Below are 24,226 nucleotides of genomic sequence, written 5' to 3' on the forward strand. Positions count from 1 at the left end.
GCAAGGAGTTTGTATATTCTCTTCATGTTTGCGTCAGTTTACTCCGATTTCCTCCCTCACACTAAAGACATACTTATTCCTTATTTAGATTGTGAGCCCCAATGGGGACTGTGATGATAATTTCTGTAAATTGCTGGAAGTAATGGAGCTATATAAGCAAGTAAGATAAATAAAAAATAAAATAAATGCAATAAAAGGATATAGCCAGGTTCCATATCAGGTCTGATGCTGTAGCCCTCTTCATCCACCTCCGGACAAGTCTGAAAAATAAAATGCAATACATGTTCAATGACTAATAATGACAACTAGTCTCCTTGTACCCAAATCATTTGTCCATCGTAGGGGTCTCACAGGTCGCACCCCTACAGTGATGTACACTCAATAAAAAATTGTATGACATTTTTACTTTTTTTTTTCCGATTACTGCTTTTTTCCCTGATCATATGAGGAAATCAAAGCCCTGAATACAGGACGGTATATTTGTTGGCCAACTTACATATCGCTCCCAGTCAATCTCTGCATAGAATCCATTTGGTGCTCCATTTGCTTTCTTCTAAAAAAAAAAAAATATACATAAATTTACAAATAGAGAGAACATAATATTTTCCTTTCAGTTGGCAAATAGGGGAGGTCAATATTGGAGGTCCGATATCACCACATGAGATTGAGGTGAAGTTATGAGCACAGTACAGAGATTTTTAATTACGTGCGGTCATCCACATAATAAAATGCTATTTAATTATTTAAAAATTCTACAATGTGATTTTCTGTTTTTCTTTTAGACTTTGTCTCTCCTAGGTGAAGTGTACCTACGATAAAAATTGCAGACCTCTCAATTCTTTGTAAGTGGGAAAACTTGCAAAATCGGCAGAGTATCGAATACTTACTTTCCCTAATCTAAGTAAGATGACGTGCAAAGAAAACCCAGAGTGCTTATTTAAAGTTCACAGATTGTATATTAAAATTTCATTTTTTATCAAGCAAGAATGGAAAATATTCAACTAGGAGAGGGAATAAAAAAAAAAAAAAAAAAAAAAAGTCCACCCAACTTTACACAAAACAACTTCTGAAAAGCAAATGCAGAATATTTTAGCCATTGGTAACTATACAGAGCTAATTTTTTCCTCCGCAACCCAAGGGTTGACACATAGTCTCATTGCTGTTCGACAGCCACAACACATGCAGTGATTGCCTAACAAACAGTTCGCACACCACTAGTTGCTACATGCATTTTTTTTTCCCTATGAAGAAGTTTGTTAACTTTTTTTTACAATATTGATCATTATAGTTGTTTTTTGTTCTGTAATGAAAGGGTAAAATTTATTTGGTAGCTATTCAAGAACTAGACAGACAAAAGCAAAATAAAGATCAATGCGAATGACTTACAGAGCCGTCCCTGTCTGGCGATCCCCTGCAGGAAGGAAAGAAATGAGTTCATTATAAAGGAGCAGTAATTTCTGCAAATGATGAAGACAGAATTAATACAAAAGCTCCTGTCACAGTGTAAGACGGCCTGCAAACTCCCCGGAATCCCGTCTAATGCTGGGAATAAAGGGGCTTCAGATTGGGGAAGCCAACATGCGGTGGAGTAATTTGACCGAGAACCTTGGGGCAAATCTGCAGCAAAATACAAAATACATCTGTGCTACAGATTTATAGCTGATTGCACCCCTACCAAACTTCAAAATCTGCTTACAAAGTTTGCATAATGTTCGTATTACGGTGTACAATGTGTCACTAGCATGTGAATGGGGTCTGTAAAATCATTCTATTGATTCCACTGTGGATTCTACCTGAGTAAATACACAGATAAGGTTCGATTCACATTATTATTCCATTTTTATGTTGCCTTATTGGAAACAGATCCGCTCCATGACTGATAGTGTGAAAAAAAAGAACTCATTGGAGCTGTCTGGTTTCCATTAGGGTGTCCGTTATCTTAAGGGGAAAAAATGGTGCAATAAGCTGCGCTTTGTATTTAGGTGTAAATAACAGAACTAAAGTCTAAGGTGAAGTTCAGATGGGCTTACTGGAAATCGGGCCAGTCGCGAACACAAATTACAGATGTGACTGGTTCCGTGTGCTCATCTGCATTGCCAACGGGTGTCAGAGACGCCTTTCATTGCAAGCATTACTGTGGTTTGTAAAATGGACCAAAGTAGTGCGTGCTGCGACTTTTTACATGCAGATCATCGGTCCATGTGAGCTGGCACACTGGCTAAAACGGGTCCGTGTGCTCTCCATGGGTGCACATTATAGTCATCTGAACGAGCCCTAATGTAGGCTTCAAAACAAAGGGTGAGTTTAGGCAAAAATTTGCAGTGTGAATTGCCATTTTACTCCCCATCACATGAGTCTTAATTCATCAAGGAGTTCTCGACATTTTGGGGGGTCTTGAATCTCCTTGAAATGTAGTGACATTTTTTTCACAATTTCAAGCTGCACAAAAATTAGTCCCAACCAGCATCACCGATACAAATACGGTGGTCAATTATGCAAGAAATGTGCACCAGCTCCTATCTGATGTAACATTTCCTGAGGAAGTTCAGCCCAGCTGTAAAAGTACATGAGGACTTAGGATGTCAGGCAGTATTTTATGGCCCCAAAATATGCATCGAAACTGCAGCTGTGAAAATCCAGGAAATGGAGGTCTATGGGGACCCCAATCCATAATGACCTTCACTCTGTGCACCATACTGGCACACTCACACACACACACACACACGAAGATGCTGCCAACTGCGGATTATATACTCACGTAGAATCAGTGTCCTTCTCTTTCTTCCGTATACCAAACGCCTTCCTGGTACGTTTTTTCAATCCTAAATTAAAAAAAAAAAAAAAAAAAAACCAAGTGACGTTAACAGTTTTCCTTCTGTTTTTTTCAAGCGATGGGTGTGGGGTCACACCATCCGGCCCTCTGCTCATCCGATATTAATGGCATGCATTGCAATATCCCAGAAACTGCAGATGTGGTCAAAATATCAATAGGATAATTGCTGGTTCTTGTCACACACATCTGCGGGCAGACTAGGGAGATCAGGATGTCAGTCACTTGGCTCAATAGGCCTAAATATGACTGAAATTAGCTTTATGGTTGGAAGAGACACCACCTGTACCATACCATCAGCCATGTAAAGCTCAGCAATCATACACTATGTTTGCTCTATTCAAATCGCAATGACTTTGACTTTTACAGGATTATACATACTATTTATATACATCCAGAGCTGCAATCAGAATTCTGCTGGCTTTCAGTAAGCTTTTCGGCTGCTTTACCTAACACTGCATCATATTCTCTTCTGCAATATTAAGGCTATGTGCACACGTAAGAAAAAAAAGAGGCGCAGAATTTTCTGCACAAAATCCGCAGCTCCTGGCAGAATCCGCAGCCGTGGATTTTCCGCGGTTTTTATGCGGATTTTGTGCGGTTTTTATGCGGAATTCCTGCGGATTTTGTCACTGCGGATTTTTAACATGGAGGGGTGCAGAAACGCTGCAGATCCGCACAAAAGAAGTGACATGCACTTCTTTGAAATCCGCAGCAATTCCGCACTGATTTTTCCGCACCGTCCGCACAGCTTTTTTTTTCCCCCATTAACTATCATTGTACTGTACATCACAGTGTGGATCTGCAGCGTTTCTGCGCGGTAAAATCCGCAGCGGATCCGCAGCAAATCCGCACCGTGTGCACATACCCTAAAGCTCATTTATTAGGAAAGTGTGTAGATCTCATTTCAAAGCTACTTTTTGCATTATACACAGCAGTCAATTTGAAAAAGAAACAAAACATAACTGCAGTATAAAGCATAGGGGACAGAGACTTGTCCTGGAATCACTGATTATAGTTTACATGTGTGATGATTAAATAAACTTACGGTACCTTTCTTTCCCCCCAAAAAGCACCATTGCATTTGTTATTGCAGCTCAGTCCCATTCATTTCAGTGGAACCGAGCTCCAATTTCAGACACAACTATGGATAGGTCTGACACGGTTTGCAAGAAGGCAGCCATGTTTTTGTAATACAAGACAACGCCTTAAATTTTTAAGACTACAAGTGCACTTGTCATAGCAGTAATAGGATATTTTCATGTTATAGATTTATAGCATATCGACCGGATATGTCACAAGTTCCTGACAAGTGTAGAACCCACCTCTAGGATACAATCAGGTACCTGCCCAACATTTGCATACGTGTAATCACTCAGCACCTTGTAGCAGAGCAATCAGGGACACTGAGCTCAGCTGCGCAGCTACGGTTTAGTCGCTCCATGGATAAAAGGAAAGCTCATCAGCGGCCCTGACCCACGGGACAGACATTAAGGCCCCTTTCACACATCAGTTTTTTGCCGTCAGTCACAATCTGTTAGCTCGATGGACCCGTTGCAGATTGTGAAAAACTGATGCGACGGATCCGTTTTTTGCACCGATCCGACTAGCGGATCTGGCTAATTGGATTGGAGCATGCTCAGTTAAAAAAAACGGAATAAGTCGCCGGATTCCATCATTTTATGGATCCGGCACCATAGGCTTCCATTCTAGCAAATGACGGACGGTAACGAATCCGTCGCTGTCTGTTTTTGCGACGTACACAAAAAACGTTACTTTGTCCGTTGTCTCCAGCCGCCGGACAATTTTCGATGGATCCGGCGAACGACGGATGAAACGTGAAGCCATCCGTCGCGAATACAAGTCTATGAGAAAAAAACTGATCCAGCGGCAGATGGCAAAAAAATGATGTGTGAAAGGGGCCTTAGCCTCGTAAGGAAGGCAAATATTTTCTTTACGTTACTATATGTCCCCTTCCCAATTGAATGAGACTCTTGCACAGCTGAGCGAACTCCACTGGGTGATTCAATGGCGTCCGACCTCCATGATGATGCAACACATCGCTCAACAGCAGATGGCAATTTACTGTGAAAGGTTAGAAGGATTTAGAGTAGGTGCATATTGAGTTTTTCGTCAGGTTCGCTTGAAAAAAATAAATACCATCAGAAAAGGAGCATGTGCTGGCCCACTAGCCCCAACGTATGTTTCACCCAAGGCTTTGTCAGGAGCAGAGGTGATCTCGCTCAGCCTCCGCTCTACTCAATGTCAATGGGGCTGCCAGAAACAGAATGGAGCAGGGGCCAAGTTTTTGGATATCTGCTCCACTCAAGTCTAACCTGCACAGCTTTGTTCTTGAGATGGGTGTGAGTTCCAAAAGATGGACCCCCAACGATCAGTAAGTTATCCCTTATCCCAAAAAAAGGGAATAACTTGTGATTTGGAAATATTCCTTTTAAGAGAGGAGATATCACCAGATCAGAATTGGTCAATGTGTGCTCTTATTGGGAACATTTTTAATCCAGCATACAGTTCCAGAGATATGGGATTTGTTTGTTTTTTTTTGTTTTTTTTTACTAGTGTTGACTTTTATGGTGTTTAGCATGGGGGCATATTTCCAAGCTGCACTCCTCTGTCATAAAATTTAGCAATGAATAAAAAAGCCCATATCTCAGGAATATTTTGGCCTGGTAACAGGTCCTCTAACTGATTCTGCAGCCAGCACTGCACATGAAAAACGCCCAGTATTTCAAGAAGATGCTTCAGGAAATGAACAATCTCCATTTACATTACACAATTATCGAAAACTGAACCATAATTTTTTCTCTTGCCTAAACGATTTTATGCACGATGAACAAGAGTTTTTGGACACATCATTTAATCTTCTAACCCATTCGCATTACACAATTATCGTGAACAATGGGTCGTTAGTGTTAGAATCTGAAAGATTATCGACCAGTGTAAATGAGACTTACCGGTAACTCCTGCTACCGAAAAGGTTAACAAATAAGAATCAGAGGACCAAACACACCGGCAATGGGCACATCAAGGAGGCATCCAGAGAGGATTAAACAAACGGCAGTGGGCACTCTGAAGGTATGTGCCCACGATCATTAGTTGCTGTGGGTTTGACGCTGCGTATCCCATGTCCACTATGCATGCAGAGTCGCCTGCGGAACACCCGCGGAGACTGACATGCGGTGCGTCTCTCAAGACCGCAGCATGTCAATTTCTCTTGCGGATTGAGTGCAGTAAATCCATATGGCTCAGTGAACACATGCAGATATACTTGTGTTGAATAGAAGGCAGCACTTTGGACGCAGTGAACATACGCTGCGTCCAAAGTGCAGTAGTTCCAGATCGTGGGCACCCGGCCTAACATGTACATTACAGCTCAATCTAGACAAAAGATGGAGGGAGTGTAGATCGGAGGATTTATTCTCTACTTGCTCTATGGAAAGGATTCCCTAATGGCTGTTTTCCACACTGCAGCAGGGAAAGTGGAGGAGTTCTGCTGTGCACCACAGCAGGTAACACGAGCTGTTCCAGTGGACTTGAAAGAAAAGCAAACACGATCCCTTCATCAATAATTTATCTGGATTAATCTGCGGGTATAACAGACTTGATGTTCCATGGTAGAGTTAAATGTTGATGTGAGCTGGTTCTGTGCAGAAGATGAATGTGTGAGTTCTGCGCTTCATATGAAGGAACAACTGATTGCACCATCTCACTCAGCCCAGAACACAAGGGAAGAAACATCTATCTTTAGGCCTCGCTCACACACTGCGGCTACTATGTGGCGACATGCAAGTACGAGAGGTATGCAATGACTGCAGCTAAAAGCACTTCATTGTTAATGGCTGCGCCAGTTATGCGGCGAAATTGCAGTTCAGTATGTGTCCATTAAAACTGAAAGTGCTTTTAGCTGCAGTTATTTGTAAACTGGGACAATCTACATATCTTTCCTGATCGTGGCCTCGGCTGCAGTGTGTGAACGAGGCCTTAGTAATGATTTTGCCTGGAGGTATCAGAATGATACAATGCACCAAGTTCTGTAGCAAGGAGCAGGCATGTTGAACACCATTGTGCATGCTGCCACATTTCTTCTACACACAAAAGATTTCTCAAAGTCGTCAGTGGATAAATGCAATACAAAAAATGTGTACCAGAGCCCGGGATCTATATCCGGTGCTTTTCCTAATTTGTAGTCGAAGTGTGACGCCATCAATCCGGGGTGAAGCATAGGTGAGGTTACACCGGGTCAATTAATTAGAAGAGGTGCCAGGGATGCAGGCCGGTAGAAAGCAGCTTGCAAGGCCCCCATCAAGAGGCGACGGACTACCGGCATGGCCACTGGACAAGGGTCCTGTGTATCTATTCTCTCATCACTAGTAAATCTATTATCCAGCAGCAGCTTACTGATGATTTCCAACTTAGCAGAAACCATTAATACAATGTATGCAGGCAAAGTGGATCTGTCATCAGATTTCACAAACTGCATATATACTTTAGTACGACACTTAGTCCTGATGAGGCTGGTATACACACACTGCCAATCCATTTCAGAATGGGTGTATAATCTGAATATCTCACTTAACTGAAAAAAAAACCTTTCATTTTAATATGAGGGGAAGAGGTGGCAAATAAAAAAAGAATTATACAGTCATATTGATAAGGATTTTCATGATAAGCCCACCAGCCTCATCAAGCACAAGACATGTGCTAAAAAGTAAAATCCGCAAAACATAACATGTAGACTACAAAACGGATTGTTTGCAGACTTCTGACTTCATAAGTAAATGAAAGAGGTCACACGCATACCATAATGAACACTCAAAATAAAACAACTACTTCATCATTAATTCTCAAAGACAAAGCATTACACAACTGTGCGCTGTGCAGTGAAAGCAGACATTGTTCAGATCCTTGTGACAGATGATTCTTTTCTCACAGTACGGTAAATACGGGGAGGAGAGGCGTTCCTGATAGATTGTATTCATCGGTCCATTACAGGCAGCAATTCCTGTACATAGCAGCACGTCCTCCAGTCAAGTACAACACGTACGAAGACCTTGACTTATCGTCATGGTAACCAGGAACGCTCGGGATGAAAAAAAAAAAAAAAGAGAACACAATGGCAAAGACGTATTTCCGAGAACGTATACGCTCCGATAACAATCTCTGCGGTTTATAATTACTCACTTGTTCAGGGCAGATTTAGGAATTACAGGAATCTTGTGACCACAGTGGCCATGGCATTTTCACAGTGCCTCTGCAAGAAAAGTGAAGTTTGTAGAACCGGTTTTTGGGTCACCAGATGGAAAAGAAAGAAAACTGTTCCTGACTAAATATTGGAATAATCCCTGAACTGACGTCCCATCCAAGTATTGGCTGACTGGTGACAACAGCAAAATCTTATTGTCATGAGCATCTATTCCTCTTCGGATGCATGTCATTGGCAGCAGCAGCAGCCTGGCACTGGCTGCTAAAGATGACCTTAGTCCAGTAGATATAAGCGAATCGTTTCGCAGGACCCTGGTCCATAGTCCGTGGTTGCCGGACGGGAGCCCTGGGAACTGCTTCCTACCTCTTCTAATTTTCAGGTCTGATGTGATGTTATTTTGTAGCACGACAGATACAAGACCTCATACAAATCAGAATAGGCGCCAGGGATTGCAGCAGGCAGTCCTCAAGTTTCCTGTCCGGCGTTCACAGACTACTGACATAGCGGCTAAACCAGGGTCCTGTAAGTCTCTACTGTACACCAATATCCCTACATCTTTTTCAGTTGCAATTTTACCCAGTGTTTTATTATTTTATACATGAAAAGCACAACCTTAAATTTATCCACATTGATCTTCATTAACAAGTTTCCCAAATGTGCAAAGCCATGTATCTCCTCCTCCTCATTGTCTAGTTTCTGGATATAAGAACTGGCTGCAGCGGGCGCCTCCCTCCATGCCCCGGCTGCAGCAGGATCCTCCCTCCATGCACCAACTGCAGCAGGAGCCTCTCCCCCCATGCCCTGGCTGCAGCAGGAGCCTCCCCCCATACCCTGGCAGCAGCAGGAACCTTCGCATGAGCTTCCCTCCATGCCCTGGCAGAAGCAGGAGTCTCCCTCCATGCCCCGGCTGCAGCAAGAGCTTCCCTCCATGCCCTGGATGCAGTAGGAGACTCCCTCCATGCCCTTGGTGCAGCAGGAGCTTCCCTCCATGTCCTGGCTGCAGCAGGAGCCTCCCTCCATGCCCTGGGTGCAGCAGGAACCTAAGCAGGAGCTTCCCTCCATGCCCTGGCAGCAGCAGGAGCCTCCCCCCATGCCCTGGGTGCAGCAGGAGCTTCCCTCCATGCCCTGGGTGCAGCAGGAGCTTCCCTCCATGCCCTCGCTGCAGCAGGAGCTTCCCTCCATGCCCTGGGTGCAGCAGGAGTCTCCCTCCAAGCCCTGGGTGCAGCAGGAGCCTCCCTCCATGCCCTGGGTGCAGCAGGAGCTTCCCTCCATGCCCTGGGTGCAGCAGGAGCTTCCCTCCATGCCCTGTGTGCAGCAGGAGCTTCCCTCCATGCCCTGGGTGCAGCAGGAGCCTCCCTCCATGCCCCGGCTGCAGCAGGAGCTTCCCTCCATGCCCTGGGTGCAGCAGGAGCTTCCCTCCATGCCCTGGGTGCAGCAGGAGCCTCCCTCCATGCCCTGGCAGCAGCAGGAACCTAAGCAGGAGCTTTCCTCCATGCCCTGGCAGCAGCAGGAGCCTCCCCCCATGCCCTGGCTACAGCAGGAGCCTCCCTCCATTCCCTGGGTGCAGCAGGAGCCTCCCTCCATGCCCTGGCTGCAGCAGGAGCCTCCCGCCATGCCCTGGCAGCAGCAGGAACCTCCGCATGAGCTTCCATCCATGCCCTGGCAGAAGCAGGAGTCTCCCTCCATGCCCTGGCTGCAGCAGGAGCCTCCCTCCATGCCCCGTCTGCAGCAAGAGCTTCCCTCCATGCCCTGGCTGCAGTAGGAGACTCCCTCCATGCCCTTGGTGCAGCAGGAGCTTCCCTCCATGTCCTGGCTGCAGCAGGAGCCTCCCTCCATGCCCTGGGTGCAACAGGAGCTTCCCTCCATGCCCTGGCTGCAGCAGGAGCCTCCCTCCATGCCCTGGGTGCAGCAGGAGCCTCCCTCCATGCCCTGGCAGCAGCAGGAACCTAAGCAGGAGCTTCCCTCCATGCCCTGGCAGCAGCAGGAGCCTCCCCCCATGCCCTGGCTGCAGCAGGAGCCTCCCTCCATGCCCTGGCTGCAGCAGGAGCCTCCCCCCATGCCCTGGCTGCAGCAGGAGCCTCCCCCCATGCCCTGGCAGCAGCAGGAACCTCCGCAGGAGCTTCCCTCCATGCCCTGGCAGAAGCAGGAGTCTTCCTCCATGCCCTGGGTGCAGCAGGAACCTAAACAGGAGCTTCCCTCCATGCCCTGGCAGCAGCAGGAGCCTCCCTCCATGCCCTGGGTGCAGCAGGAGCTTCCCTCCATGCCCCGGCTGCAGCAAGAGCTTCCCTCCATGCCCCGGCTGCAGCAAGAGCTTCCCTCCATGCCCTGGGTGCAACAGGAGCCTCCCTCCATGCCCCGGCTGCAGCAGGAGCTTCCCTCCATGCCCGGGGTGCAGCAGCTTCCCTCCATGCCCTGGGTGCAGCAGGAGCCTCCCTCCATGCCCTGGCAGCAGCAGGAACCTAAGCAGGAGCTTCCCTCCATGCCCTGGCAGCAGCAGGAGCCTCCCCCCATGCCCCGGCTACAGCAGGAGCCTCCCTCCATGCCCTGGGTGCAGCAGGAGCCTCCCTCCATGCCCTGGGTGCAGCAGGAGCCTCCCTCCATGCCCTGGCAGCAGCAGGAACCTAAGCAGGAGCTTCCCTCCATGCCCTGGCAGCAGCAGGAGCCTCCCCCCATGCCCCGGCTACAGCAGGAGCCTCCCTCCATGCCCTGGGTGCAGCAGGAGCCTCCCTCCATGCCCTAGCGGCAGCTGAATTATTGCAAGACTGTTTCAGGAACATGAACAGAAAATGCTGCAAACTGTTTAATTGTATAATTTCTAAGTTGAGTGTTTCTTCAACACTAATACAAAATAGCTAATCTTGGAACACTGATCATTGCTTTGTCTCAATAATCACTGTTGATTCAAAAAAAACTTTGCATAAATCAATAGTACAAGCAAATATAAGAAAGTCTGTAATAAAGCGGATCAGAGAAGTATGCCTATTTCTCCACTTACGAGCCACTTCTTCCCCTCCCCCTGCCTCCAGAACTTATCATTCGCTCGCTGTTTGGTCAAAACTTCTAAGGGTACTGTCACACTATACGATTTACCAACGATCACGACCAGCGATACGACCTGGCCGTGATCGTTGGTAAGTGGTTGTGTGGTCGCTGGAGAGCTGTCACACAGTCAGCTCTCCAGCGACCAACGATGCCGAAGGCCCCGGGTAACCAGGGTAAACATCGGGTTACTAAGCGCAGGGCCGCGCTTAGTAACCCGATGTTTACCCTGGTTACCAGCGTAAAAGTAAAAAAACAAACAAACAGTACATACTCACATTCCGGTGTCTGTCCCCTGGCGTTCTGCTTCTCTCCACTGTGTCTGCGCCAGCCGGAAAGCACAGCGGTGACGTCCGGCCGGCCGGCGCTCACAGTGCAGAGAAGCAGAACGCCGGGGGACAGACACCGGAATGTAAGTATGTACTGTTTGTTTTTTTTTACTTTTACGCTTGTAACCAGGGTAAACATCGGGTTACTAAGCGCGGCCCTGCGCTTAGTAACCCGATGTTTACCCTGGTTACAAGCGAACGCATCGTTGGATCGGTGTCACACACAACGATCCAGCGATGACAGCGGGAGATCCAGCGACGAAAGAAAGTTCCAAACGATCTGCTACGACGTACGATTCTCAGCAGGGTCCCTGATCGCTGCTGCGTGTCAGACACAGCGATATCATATGGATATCGCTGGAACGTCACGGATCGTACCGTCGTAGCGACAAAAGTGCCACTGTGTGACGGTACCCTAAGTCACAATAAGATGAGCTGTCGGCTCACTGAAGGATCAGATAACAGCGGCCTAATGAAATCTATGGATAACCCAGGGGGGAGCTGGAGCAGAATGTGGCTAAGAGAGCTGTCACACAGACGGCTCTCCAGCAACCAACGATGCCGAAGTCCCCGGGTAACCATGGTAAACATTGGGTTACTAAGCGCAGGGCCGCGCTTAGTAACCCGATGTTTACCCTGGTTACCATTGTAAAAGTAAAAAAAACAAAAACATATACTCACATTCCGGTGCCCGGCGTCCGCTTCCCTGCACTCCTCCTGCATCCTGTGTCAGCGCTGAACATCTCCGGCATCTCCCACAGAGCAGAGCGGTGACGTCACCGCTCTGCTTTACGGCCGGCACTTACACAGGATGCAGGAGGAGTGCAGGGAAGCGGACGCCGGGCACCGGAATGTGAGTATGTGGTTTGTTTTTTTTACATTTACAATGGTAACCAGGGTAAACATCGGGTTACTAAGCGCGGCCCTGCGCTTAGTAACCCGATGTTTACCCTGGTTACCAGTGAAGACATCGCTGGATCGGCGTCACACACACCGATTCAGCGATGTCAGCGGGAGATCCAGCGACGAAATAAAGTTCTGGACTTTCAGCAACGACCAGCGATATCACAGCGGGATCCTGATCGCTGCTGCGTGTCAAACACAACGATATCGCTATCCAGGACGCTGCAACGTCACGGATCGCTATTTTTATCGTTGTAAAGTCGCTTAGTGTGAAGGTACCTTAAGTTTACATGAGAGTATAAAAATTGCCCAATTTTCATCCAGGAAAAAATGGACAATTTTTTATCTGTATTGTTATTCATATGCAATACAGATTGCATCCGTATAGCATTCATTTTTATACATTAACAGTGAGTAAAACTTACAAGACCAAAACCGGTTGCCTACGTTAATAATGGCAATGTATCCGTAAAAATCAGATGCTATACTGTTGATACAAATAGGATCCTTTTTTTTTTTTTGCACACCCATACAAACAAGTAGGTAAAGGGCAAACAGAACTGTGCTTCTGCTTTTTAGTAAGTCTCTCTCTCATCCCACTGCGGTATTCACAGCTACACTGCTCAGTACTGCTGCAGCTTCTGAACATTTTATACACAGAGACAGGAAAGCATTAATCTCTCATGTTTGTGTGTGTTGTGTATGGAAGACATCAAAGCAGCCAGTCTCCATACACTAGCTCAGAAGCAACTGAAATTTAGTGATAGAGCCCGCAGATGAAAAAACTGGTGCGCAATGAGGGATCTAAACAAGAAGGCTTTAAAGGAAAAAGAACTAAAAATCATCCAATAATGAAAAAAAAAAGGAATGAATAACATGTGTATCGCCCAAAGGTAATGTATTCTGCAAACAGCTTCAATAATAGGGCTTCACTGATGGAAAGTGTAGCACGGCTAATTAGAGCTGCAGTCACTGATTAAGAAAGTGAATTTAATTTCACATTGAATAAGGAATGCTTTCCTGTTCAGTTGGCAGGTAGCCAGTGGTGATGTGGTTGCCTCTAATGCTCGGTAAACACATTTTACATATTAAGTTGCATAATTTGGTAAAATGACCCCTTAAATAGAAATTATATATGAATGTCCAGTACTATGAGGGTCCTTCTCTGACGACCACACATCATTTTACTTCTTGAGTAAATCATTGGCTGCTCCGTTGGTTATCGCTCTGGGATTTTAATGCAAAGAATGCTGAATGAGTAATATCTCTGAGTAATGAGATCTGTCTGGAGCTCCGCCATTAGTCACAAATGGACAAGTTACACGGAAAAAGCCTGCAGTATGCTTCACATGTGCACCAATCTACTGCTGCATAACCCCTACTTCATCGCTCCAGTGCCCATCATAAACTAAAAATGCTTGATACTTACCTCCCGGGGCAGGAATATACCAGCAATGTTGTCCTGAGATTCCCAGCAATCATGGGACCTTATCATGTCACATGGCTGCTGCAGTCAATCCAAGGCCATGGATCGGCTGCAGCACCTCAGTATTCCGTCAGAACAGACACATGCTCTGACAAAATTGTGAAGGCTGCAACTACCACATGATAAAAAAAAAAAAAACAACACTGGAAAGGCCCCCTCTCCAGGAGGCAAGTATCAAGCATTTTATTTTATGAACAAACAATTACCGTAATAGACAACCCTTATAACAAAGGCTTCACTTAATTTAAGGACCAGAAGAGAGAAAAAAAGACTCCTATATAAAGTTTATAAACGTACATATACTCTCAAATAACATCTAAAATATTAGAGGCTGTATACCCATGTACGCATTAACTAGTAAGGGAAAATACATACTGGTACTTTGTAAAAAAAAATAATTCATAAATAGTCAGGATATAATGTGCAAAACTAACACACCCTAGTATTCAATAAAGGAGTCTCTGCCTGTCAGCGGAGGGTGGCACCCTAATGTGAAATGCTATCGCCTAAAAATTTCTCCCATCCAGTAATCAGAATAAATCACCGTAATTCTGCCCAGACCCTTGGTTCCCATATGCAGTGACACAATTAATCTAGATCGCTAAGAATCAGTGGAAAGATAGGGTAGGGCAAGAACAGACACTATCCTTAATAAACAAAAATATACGGTACTTCGCTTATAGCCAAATTCATCAGATACATATCGAGAATCCCTAATCAGAGTTCAGATCTAAAATACTGATGCGTTTCCCCCCCATAAAGAAAGATTGGGGATTCATCAGGGGATATAGTAGGGTGCCATCAATGCAACATTGTCTTGTGGTCACAAAAAATAATGTGTGATTCCTACAGTCATGGCCAAAAGTATTGACACCCCTGCAATTCTGTCAGATAATTCTCAGTTTCTTCCTGAAAATTATTGCAAACACAAATTCTTTGTTATTATTATCTTCATTTAATTTGTCTTAAATGAAAAAACACAAAAAGAATTGTCCTAAATCCAAATTGGATATAATTCCACACCAAACATAAAAAAGGAGGTGGACAAAAGTATTGGCACTGTTCGAAAAATCCTGTGATGCTTCTCTAATTAGTGTAATTAACAGCACCTGTAACTTACCTGTGGCACCTAACAGGTGTTGGCAATAACTAAATCACACTTGCAGCCAGTTGACATGGATTAAAGTTGACTCAACCTCTGTCCTGTGGCCTTGTGTGTACCACATTGAGCATGGAGAAAAGAAAGAAGACCAAAGAACTGTCTGAGGACTTGAGAAACCAAATTGTGAGGAAGCATGAGCAATCTCAAGGCTACAAGTCCATCTCCAAAGACCTGAATGTTCCTGTGTCTACAGTGCGCAGTGTCATCAAGAAGTGTAAAGCCCATGGCACTGTGGCTAACCTCCCTAGATGTGAGACGGAAAAGAAAAATTGACAAGAGATTTCAACGCAAGATTGTGCGGATGTTGGATAAAGAACCTCGACTAACATCCAAACAGTTCAAGCTGCCCTGCAGTCCGAGGGTACAACAGTGTCAACCTGTACTATCCGTCGGCGTCTGAATGAAAAGGGACTGTATGGTAGGAGACCCAGGAAGACCCCACTTCTTACCCCAAGACATAAAAAAGCCAGGCTGGAGTTTGCCAAAACTTACCTGAAAAAGCCTAAAATGTTTTGGAAGAATGTTCTCTGGTCAGATGAGACAAAAGTAGAGCTTTTTGGGCAAAGGCATCAACATTGAGTTTACAGGAGAAAAAAAAGGCATTCAAAGAAAAGAACAAGGTCCCTACAGTCAAACATGGCGGAGGTTCCCTGATGTTTTGGGGTTGCTTTGCTGCCTCTGGCACTGGACTGCTTGACCGTGTGCATGGCATTATGAAGTCTGAAGACTACCAACAAATTTTGCAGCATAATGTAGAGCCCAGTGTGAGAAAGTTGTTTCTCCCTCAGAGGTCATGGGTCTTCCAGCAGGACAATGAACCAAAACACACTTCAAAAAACACTAGAAAATGGTTTGAGAGAAAGCACTGGAGACTTCTAAGGTGGCCAGCAATGAGTCCAGACCTGAATCCCATAAAACACCTGTGGAGAGATCTAAAAATGGCAGCTTGGAGAAGGCACCCTTCAAATATCAGGACCTGGAGCAGTTTGCCAAAGAAGAATGGTCTAAAATTCCAGCAGAGCATTGTAAGAAACTCATTGATGGTTACCGGAAGCGGTTGGTCGCAGTTATTTTGGCTGAAGGTTGTGCAACCAAGTATTAGGCTGAGGGTGCCAATACTTTTGTCTGGCCCATTTTTGGAGTTTTGTGTGAAATGATCAATGTTTTGCTTTTTGCTTCATTCTCTTTTGTGTTTTTTCATTTAAGACAAATTAAATGAAGATAATAATACCAAAGAATTTGTGTTTGCAATCATTTTCAGGAAGAAACTGAGTATTATCTGACAGAATTACAGGGTGTGAATACTTTTGGCCATGACTGTAGCTGTGGGTGCCGCTGTTTTAAACCTGCGTATCACCTAATTTCAAGTATAGCAACATCACTTCCAGATTCATTGTGAGGCATGGGACGCACATTGTGATCCATCACCATAACAGCCTCGCTTTCAGGCCGGAAGCTGTCACAAATGGAATGGAAATTCCATCCCTGAAGACATTATTACGTAAAATAGCCATATCCCTCTTCAATAAAAAGGAGAATAACCGCAGGTAGAATGCAAATGTGTTCCACTATTTGAATAGGGTTATATTATCCGGATTATAAACCCCTCTATTAAGGGACCGGACAATACGCCCCAATCCTGTATCAAGACTATATCAGGACCCTTTGTCAATGATACACACATCATTTTCAATAAACTAACATTACTCAAATAAGAATCAGGTGAGCGTGATGTTTATCACACCCAACTCCTTACATAATGTCTAGAAACATTGTGGACACATAGAGACCAGGTAGTACATGCAATTTCTCATGTGCATAGTGGGAAACTAGAATTTACACAACTTATCAAAGTATTAGGGATATATAAAATATTATTCCACCAAAATTGAGAGCAAGACATAACTAAGAAAACCATCACACGAATGGCAGATATATGTACAATTGCCATTAGGACCGTTAGTTAAATGCTTGGTTTCAGACTGACGGAAATCTCAAAATTCAAATGAAACTAGTGGAGTTAAACTGCTCATTGAGTCTTCCAGAGCTAATGGATTCGATCCAATACATCAATCTCGTCTTGCGCTGAATTATTTTTTTTTTGTCCCTATCTCCTTGCCTGGAAAAAAAAAATGGATCCTATATCTCCTCCATACATCAAATTCACATGACGAGCCAGTGGGGTATCCCTGCTGTTTCTCACATCGACTAGATGTTCACTGATGCATATGCAAAGTTTGCGTTTGGTTTTTCCCATTTAATCCATAGGACATGTACATGATGGGCATAGATACATGACACCCGAAGTCCTGCAGTTAGCAAAACATTTCATGTTATACAATCTGTTTGTTAATGAAATCCTGAACAAACCTGAGGGGGATATATGTCAGCAAAAGCTACAGTGACCGCATCTAAAAGTACCCACCAACCTTTTAATCAACAGTTCTTTTCCTTTTTTGGTGGGACAAAGTGACTATGTATAATCCTTTTCCAGATAGACTTCCCTTTCCTAAAAGGTGACAGACTGTCCCGGAGAGAAAAAAAATATTAATATCCGGGTCAGCTCTCAAGATTTGCTAATGCATTTTCAATATGTTCATAACCTTATTGGACTGTCATTGTCATTTGTTCCAATTAGTTGTGTAACAGTCTAACTCTTCTCTTGGTCTATGAATTAATAGGGATGGTCTACTAATACCTAATGCATGCCGTCCATAAATCATCTTTTCAGGTCTGATGACTGTCTTTTACATTCAGCCAAGGAGGAGCAATGCCTCCTTAACGTCAAAAATTGCTCCCTTGGAATGCCCCTCTTTAAAGGAGTAGGGTGATGGCTCTCCCATTTTAGGAAGCTGTTAGTTGCCGTGGGCTTATGAAATAAAGAAGTCCTGAGAAAGCCATCAGCCCCTTATATAAAAAAAATCCCCAAAAAACAATCTCATCACTCCCTGCTTCATATGTGAAGGACATACCCAGACTGTTGGTATCCAGATATTCTATAAAACTTTTAAATGACCCACAGTCACCTGCCCGCAGGACGAGGATGCCGTCAATATAGCGACCTCAGAAAATAATCTTGGGGCACCAGACCACATTCGCATCCCTGAAGACCAGAGTGTCTTCCCACCAGCCCAGGAGCAGGTTGGCATATGTGGGGAGCGCAAGGGCTCCCCATCGCCGTGCCCCTGAGCTGGTGGTAATATTTGTCGTTGAAGAGGAAATAGTTATGCTGAAGAACAAACTCAAGTAATTCTGGGAGAAATATGTTATGAGGTATTAGATGTACACCTCTGCTTCACTGCTGCAAGACCTGCGGTGTGGTGGATGCTACTATAAAGTGCCTCCACATCAATGGAGGCCAATATAGTACCTTCGTCAATAGCTATTCGTTCTAATTTATTCAGGAGATTGGTGGTGTCTCTGAGATACGACGGAAGGGCCGTTACAAAGGATCTCAATAACCTATCCAAGTACCATATATAAAAACAAACAGTATGTCCTGGCTGTGTGGAAATAGGAATATTATTTAGAAATGCCACAAACTGCAACATTAGGCTACTGATGAATGTAGGCAAATGTATGAGGAAGACACTGGAGTGATCAGGTGCTGGCCATGGTGCTGATCTTCACCAAGAAAGCTAATTGCAGGTACTGGACCTATTTTCCTCTTTACCAATAGACCAATGCAACAGGTAATGTGTTTTGCTTTATAATTTCTGGCATTACAGTAATCCTCTGTCCTAATCCAGGTAAAGGCACCAGGATAAGATATATAATTTTCCTTTTTCCTATGTGCCCATCTTGCATCTATGTAACCTAAATCCAACAATTCCCCAAATGGTGATCAGGAATCAAATGCCTCTCGTGAAACCTAGCAGCATCAATAATGGCTTACAGACCAGCTCTACTAATCTTTGCCTTGATGTAGAGATTGTGAGTTCCCGGTAAAGCCCGGGTTTTTATGCTTCCCTCTGTTCTGTGTCTCTCCGGCTCTCACAGCGATACCCTCTGGCTTTCTGTCATCACAGAGCAAAAAGCAAATTCCAACTTACAGCAATGACAAGTAAAAAAAAAAAAAAGAGTCCAGGAACGGCGGGGTCTCTCTGGCGTTTATTTTTGCCTCTGATCCTCGTAAAAGATTACTTAGTGCCAGTACGATGCACGTGAATATTACAAACTACATAATGAAAGATTGAAAATGCACTCGAGGAAATGATGCATTTCAGCTGAGTGACTATAATAATTAATGATTAATTGCCCCTTCCAAGTTTTGTGTAATCGACACTTTTAGCTTGCAGCTCAGCTCTTTGCAAACGAAAAAAATTTGGGGAGTGGGAAAACATATACTGCCCATGAAAGATGTCTGTCACAGCTTTTCTTAGAACTTGATGTTGTATCATTACTCGGTTATTCCACCTAGAAATGCAAAACTAATATGTAAACTGGGAGTTAGCATGACCCTGTCAATAAGCTGGACATAGTCCATTATGGTCAGTAGTGATTACCCAGTGTAGAATTCAACCCGTTGTCAATTTATGCACATACTTCCAGGAGGAAAAATAGCAAGATAACAACACAAATATAAATTCTGTCTGCAATGGTATTTCATGCAATTAATTACTATGGCAGGCATATCAGGAGGGTGGGCAGACCCTCTAAGGGCATAGTCAGACAGTCATATAAAGCCCGGACTGCAATGCCCGGACTGGCCGCGACTCTACCAACCGGAGAGTGACGTCTGCATAGAAATTTATAAATTTTGTTGGAGTCGGTATAAAATGGACTGACTCCTAAAATACATAATAAATTGGGTACAGTAGTTCAGTGCTGTAAATGTTTTCATAATTTGAGAAAGTTATAAAATGTCTGTTCTATTCCTGGTCTAAGGATCTAGGCATTTAGTTGAGATGCTCAGTAGTGAGGCAGTGCTGTGGAGTCGGAGTCGTGGAGTCAAAGTCGGAAGTCAGGGAAATTGAGGAGTCAGTGGTTTGGCTTACCGACTCCACAGCCCTGGATGTCACACTTGAGTCAGGAGAGCTGCCCGCGAGTCAGTGCATTGCGGTCCTATTTATACGGCCGTCTGACTGCGCCCTAAAGAGCTCTAAAAAAATATGTAATACATAGCGTGAATAAAATCCAGGTCAGTATTCCATGGCCACTGTATGGAGCTCTGCTGACAGCCTGCTATCTGTTGACATTCCCTAACTCCTCTTTTGATTAGCCGGCCTGGCGCAACCCCGTCTGTGCGTCACATGGGAACAATGATGTTGTGCTAGGTCGACCAATCAAAAGAGGATCCAAACTTGCAGGCAGGTATGAGGTTGTTGGATAAGGCTCCCATCCAGTGGCCATGGAGTACTCGCCTAGCTGCTGGACCAGAGTCATGAAAATACATTTGCTCATTTCTAAATACATATAAAACCCACATGCCACATAATGATAAATTCTGCCATGATACCTAATAGCATATAAGAGCAGCTGAAACAGGAGAGTATTGTTATTAGGCGTCACTGACACGAAGGAGTAAACAGTCATAATGTTTAGGTTTGTGTGGGTGAATGTGTTAAGTGCACTGACTATAAATGCAGACTGAGCCACCTGGCTGCCCGTTTTATCATAGGTACTCAACTTATGCTTCAAATTAAAAATCACATTGCTCCCTTTCCATGCGCCCGTTGGTGTTTAGTGCTGCTTCTATAAAGTTTTTTGTGCACAGCTCCATTCCCCGGCCACCTGACTGTGCAGGACACTGCAGTCAACCCTGTTTACTTGCATGGGGCTGACAGCAGCTCCTGTACAGTTCATAACTGGGGCAAAAAATGGTAAAGAGGACACAGAGCTAAATAAAGCCTGTGTCCCCTTCATTCTTAAGGTCAGAGGGGATTCCAGTGGTTGGACCCACACCAATCAAAAAGTGATAAAAATGATTAAACTGATCGATTGCTATTAGTTGAGAAGTCACTGTGTCACACAAGATCAGAACACTCCTCTCCTGCTGCTGGCTGGCACTGAATGGGTTATTCCCAAGACAGAGGATATCTTAATATCCATAGGATAGGGAGGAAATTCCTGATCACTGGGGGTCCGATAGCTGGGACACACAGATTTTCAGAATGAGGCTCTGAAAAGCCTCGTCTTGAATGATGTGCAGGTGAGTGTGCGCAAATTCTGCCGTATTCATGGGCTGTGGGAGAAAGTCGATGAGCAAAGCGCTTATCTTATGGATAGAGGATAACTTAATGTTTTAAAAAGCCATGACAATTCATTTTCACATGGATCTCAACAACTTATAATGGGGTTCATCAGGTTTCTGGCACTTTTAGTAGCAAAGCTAGCTGTGCAGACTATGCATCAGTACCTGAAAAGAACAGACCCAGCTAAAATGCAGAATATGTTTATATGTGAATCACAGTCTGCGATATATAACCTCTTCGGTCTTCTCTTTTCTCGAATGGCGGTAAATATGGAGTTGAGACATGGGCAGTTGTTCAATCAAGTTTTCACAGCTGATGGTCAGCGATTACTTTCTTTCTCAGTCCAATTAAATAGTATAGTAGCCATCATAATGTGAAAAAAAAAACCACTCGTGACCATCAATTCTTCAATGTGAGGACCATAACAAAATTCTTTATATCTCAGCTTCCTCGGACCTGCGAATGTGTCTTGGGAAGAGTATTTTCATCTAGGCGTTTAGCAATCATTACACGCCATACAAACTGGTTGACTTGTGTCAACCCATAAATATAGTCAAAGGCAAATATTTGCTTAATATTATTGTTGTCATCACAAACCAATACAATATCAATAAAAATGAAAAATAGACATTGGACAGATCTCTTTCTTATGTTGACCACCCCTGTACGAAAACAGTTTTAATGCAATTTTAGGTGGGCTGTAATATTTAACTCAATGAGCCAAATAAGGAGGCAATAAGGAAATATTCAATTTTTTTAAGCTTTAATACAGAAAATCCATAGTAATACAGAAATTTCAACAAATTTCGACTACAAAAAAATTGACCTGCCTTGCTGGATTATTAAATGTGCAGCACATGATTTTTTTTTTTTTGTACGGTTTCAAAACAAATTTGTCCTTTTTCAACGAAAATCCAAATCCACGCAAATTTCTCTGCAGAAAAAAAAAAGTACCAAATATGCAAAGTGTGAACTTGAAAGAAAAAAATCTAAGCAAGTGGTTAACTACTGTCTATATTCAGACAAAAAAGATCCGAAGAGGAGGACGTTCTATAGATGTGCCAGTAATGTGCAATGATCATGATGCTTCTGCTTTGATCGAGACGGATCTTTCATTGTGCACCAGACACATTTGCACACACACACACTGATAGAAAGCATAGGGTCCTCCCGCTGACATCATGTGTGATTCATTCATTGCCAGCCTGGCCAATAAAGGCTGCTGTTTAATCCTGGTATAAAACATACCTAACGTGAATTAAGCTCCCGCTGACTTGCAGAGCGAGCAAGACGCCAAAGGCTGGGAATTCATTCAGTGCTATAGGCCGAGACTGGCAGTACCAAGTCAATGAAGCTATAGCGGATGCAGGAAACAACCCCTCGCTACGTGGAGATCAAGAAAATCACAATTATACATCACAAGCACAGATAAAAACCAAAACATATATAATCTGCTGCTTATCGCAGACGCCGTCTTCCACCTGACATTGAAATGTGCTCACGATGGGTTAATAAATAAAGCATCTACCCACATCCTAAGGGCAGACTTGTAAGACTTGTAAGAGATCTCGGGTGAAATAATCCTTTTGGAATCAATGCTAAGATTTTAGCCTGGAACAGACCTCAAGGGGAGGTCATTCATTACCCGAGCATATACCCAGCCCTTTTAACCCTGCAGCCATGGAATCCAAAAAAAAAAAAAAAAAAGAAGGAAAGACTGATGTTTTGCAAATAAGAAACATTAAGGTGCCTCTAATGCAAAGGAAAAAGATTGCATAAAAGTTCAAGCCCCGGATTAGGCTTATATCTTAGACTTAAAGGGGTCATTTTACGTTACACTTGAAAAAGCGACACCTCCAGGATTTATATTTTTTTTTTTTTTTTTCAAATATATACATGCAAGGATTTCTGCAAAATCAATCCATGGATAGCTAAACTGGCAGAAGTGCCCAATCGTAAAGTATCTAAATGCTACAACAGTGACAAGAACTGACAAGCAAGAAAAAACGCACACAGGTCCAATCAAATGAATGATTTGCGGTGACAGATGCACAAATTAGCTAACAATTGGTTAAATGGGATGGATTATCGCATGGTCCACGGCCAGACTTGCAAACGATCCTAGGGTATACACAGATTTAATTGTAAAAAGAACAAAAAAACGCAACCTGACCGCACCATGTGAATACACACTTAGGCATCGGTGGGGACGCCGGACCTCGGGGGACATATATATACACCCGGGCTCTTTAACCCCTTCAGCATCTTGGATATCAGGTTGATTGCTGATATGTGCAGCAGATGATTGCAAGAAAAAAATGAGGTGTAGACCAATTGCAAAAGTGAGTACAGTGCGTGCGTGCGTGCGTGCGTGTGTGTGTGTGTGTCATACACTGGGAAGGGGGTGGGGAATTTTGCACTGGCACATACAAGGCCCAGATATAGAAGGACTTTACCAGGACTAATGTGACATTTCCAATACTTTGATTTCCTAGCAGAGATTTTGCAGCAATGCAATAAAACCTGCCTGTAATGGGGGGTCCTGCGATGACATCCTACATACAGTAATGGGGGGTCCTGCGATGACATCCTACATACAGTAATGGGGGGTCCTGCGATGACATCCTACATACAGTAATGGGGGGGTCCTGCGATGACATCCTACATACAGTAATGGGGGGTCCTGCGATGACATCCTACATACAGTAATGGGGGGTCCTGCGATGACATCCTACATACAGTAATGGGGGGTCCTGCGATGACATCCTACATACAGTAATAGGGGGTCCTGCGATGACATCCTACACACAGTAATGGGGGGTCCTGCGATGACATCCTACACACAGTAATGGGGGGGTCCTGCGATGACATCCTACACACAGTAATGGGGGGGTCCTGCGATGACATCCTACATACAGTAATGGGGTGTCCTGCAATGACATCCTACATACAGTAATGGGGGGGTCCTGCGATGACATCCTACATACAGTAATGGGGGGGTCCTGCGATGACATCCTACATACAGTAATGGGGGGTCCTGCGATGACATCCTACATACAGTA

The 24,226-nt window shown here is 44.2% G+C and overlaps 1 protein-coding gene across 12 annotated transcripts in view; it reads right to left on the bottom strand.

The window, feature by feature from the left end:
* Positions 1–24,226, bottom strand: part of SGIP1 (SH3GL interacting endocytic adaptor 1) — a 92,891-nt gene that overhangs the window by 66,173 nt on the left and 2,492 nt on the right. For all 12 annotated transcript variants that reach the window (XM_077277475.1, XM_077277473.1, XM_077277474.1 and 9 more), the window contains exons 2-5: positions 2,759–2,822; positions 1,387–1,411; positions 497–553; positions 203–260 (exon numbers count right to left, since the gene is read on the bottom strand). In XM_077277475.1, coding sequence (XP_077133590.1) covers positions 203–260; positions 497–553; positions 1,387–1,411; positions 2,759–2,822 — 204 coding nt within the window. The remainder of the gene's footprint in view (positions 1–202; positions 261–496; positions 554–1,386; positions 1,412–2,758; positions 2,823–24,226) is intronic.

Source organism: Ranitomeya variabilis, chromosome 8 (assembly GCF_051348905.1).
Source record: "Ranitomeya variabilis isolate aRanVar5 chromosome 8, aRanVar5.hap1, whole genome shotgun sequence".
NCBI lineage: Eukaryota > Metazoa > Chordata > Amphibia > Anura > Dendrobatidae > Ranitomeya > Ranitomeya variabilis.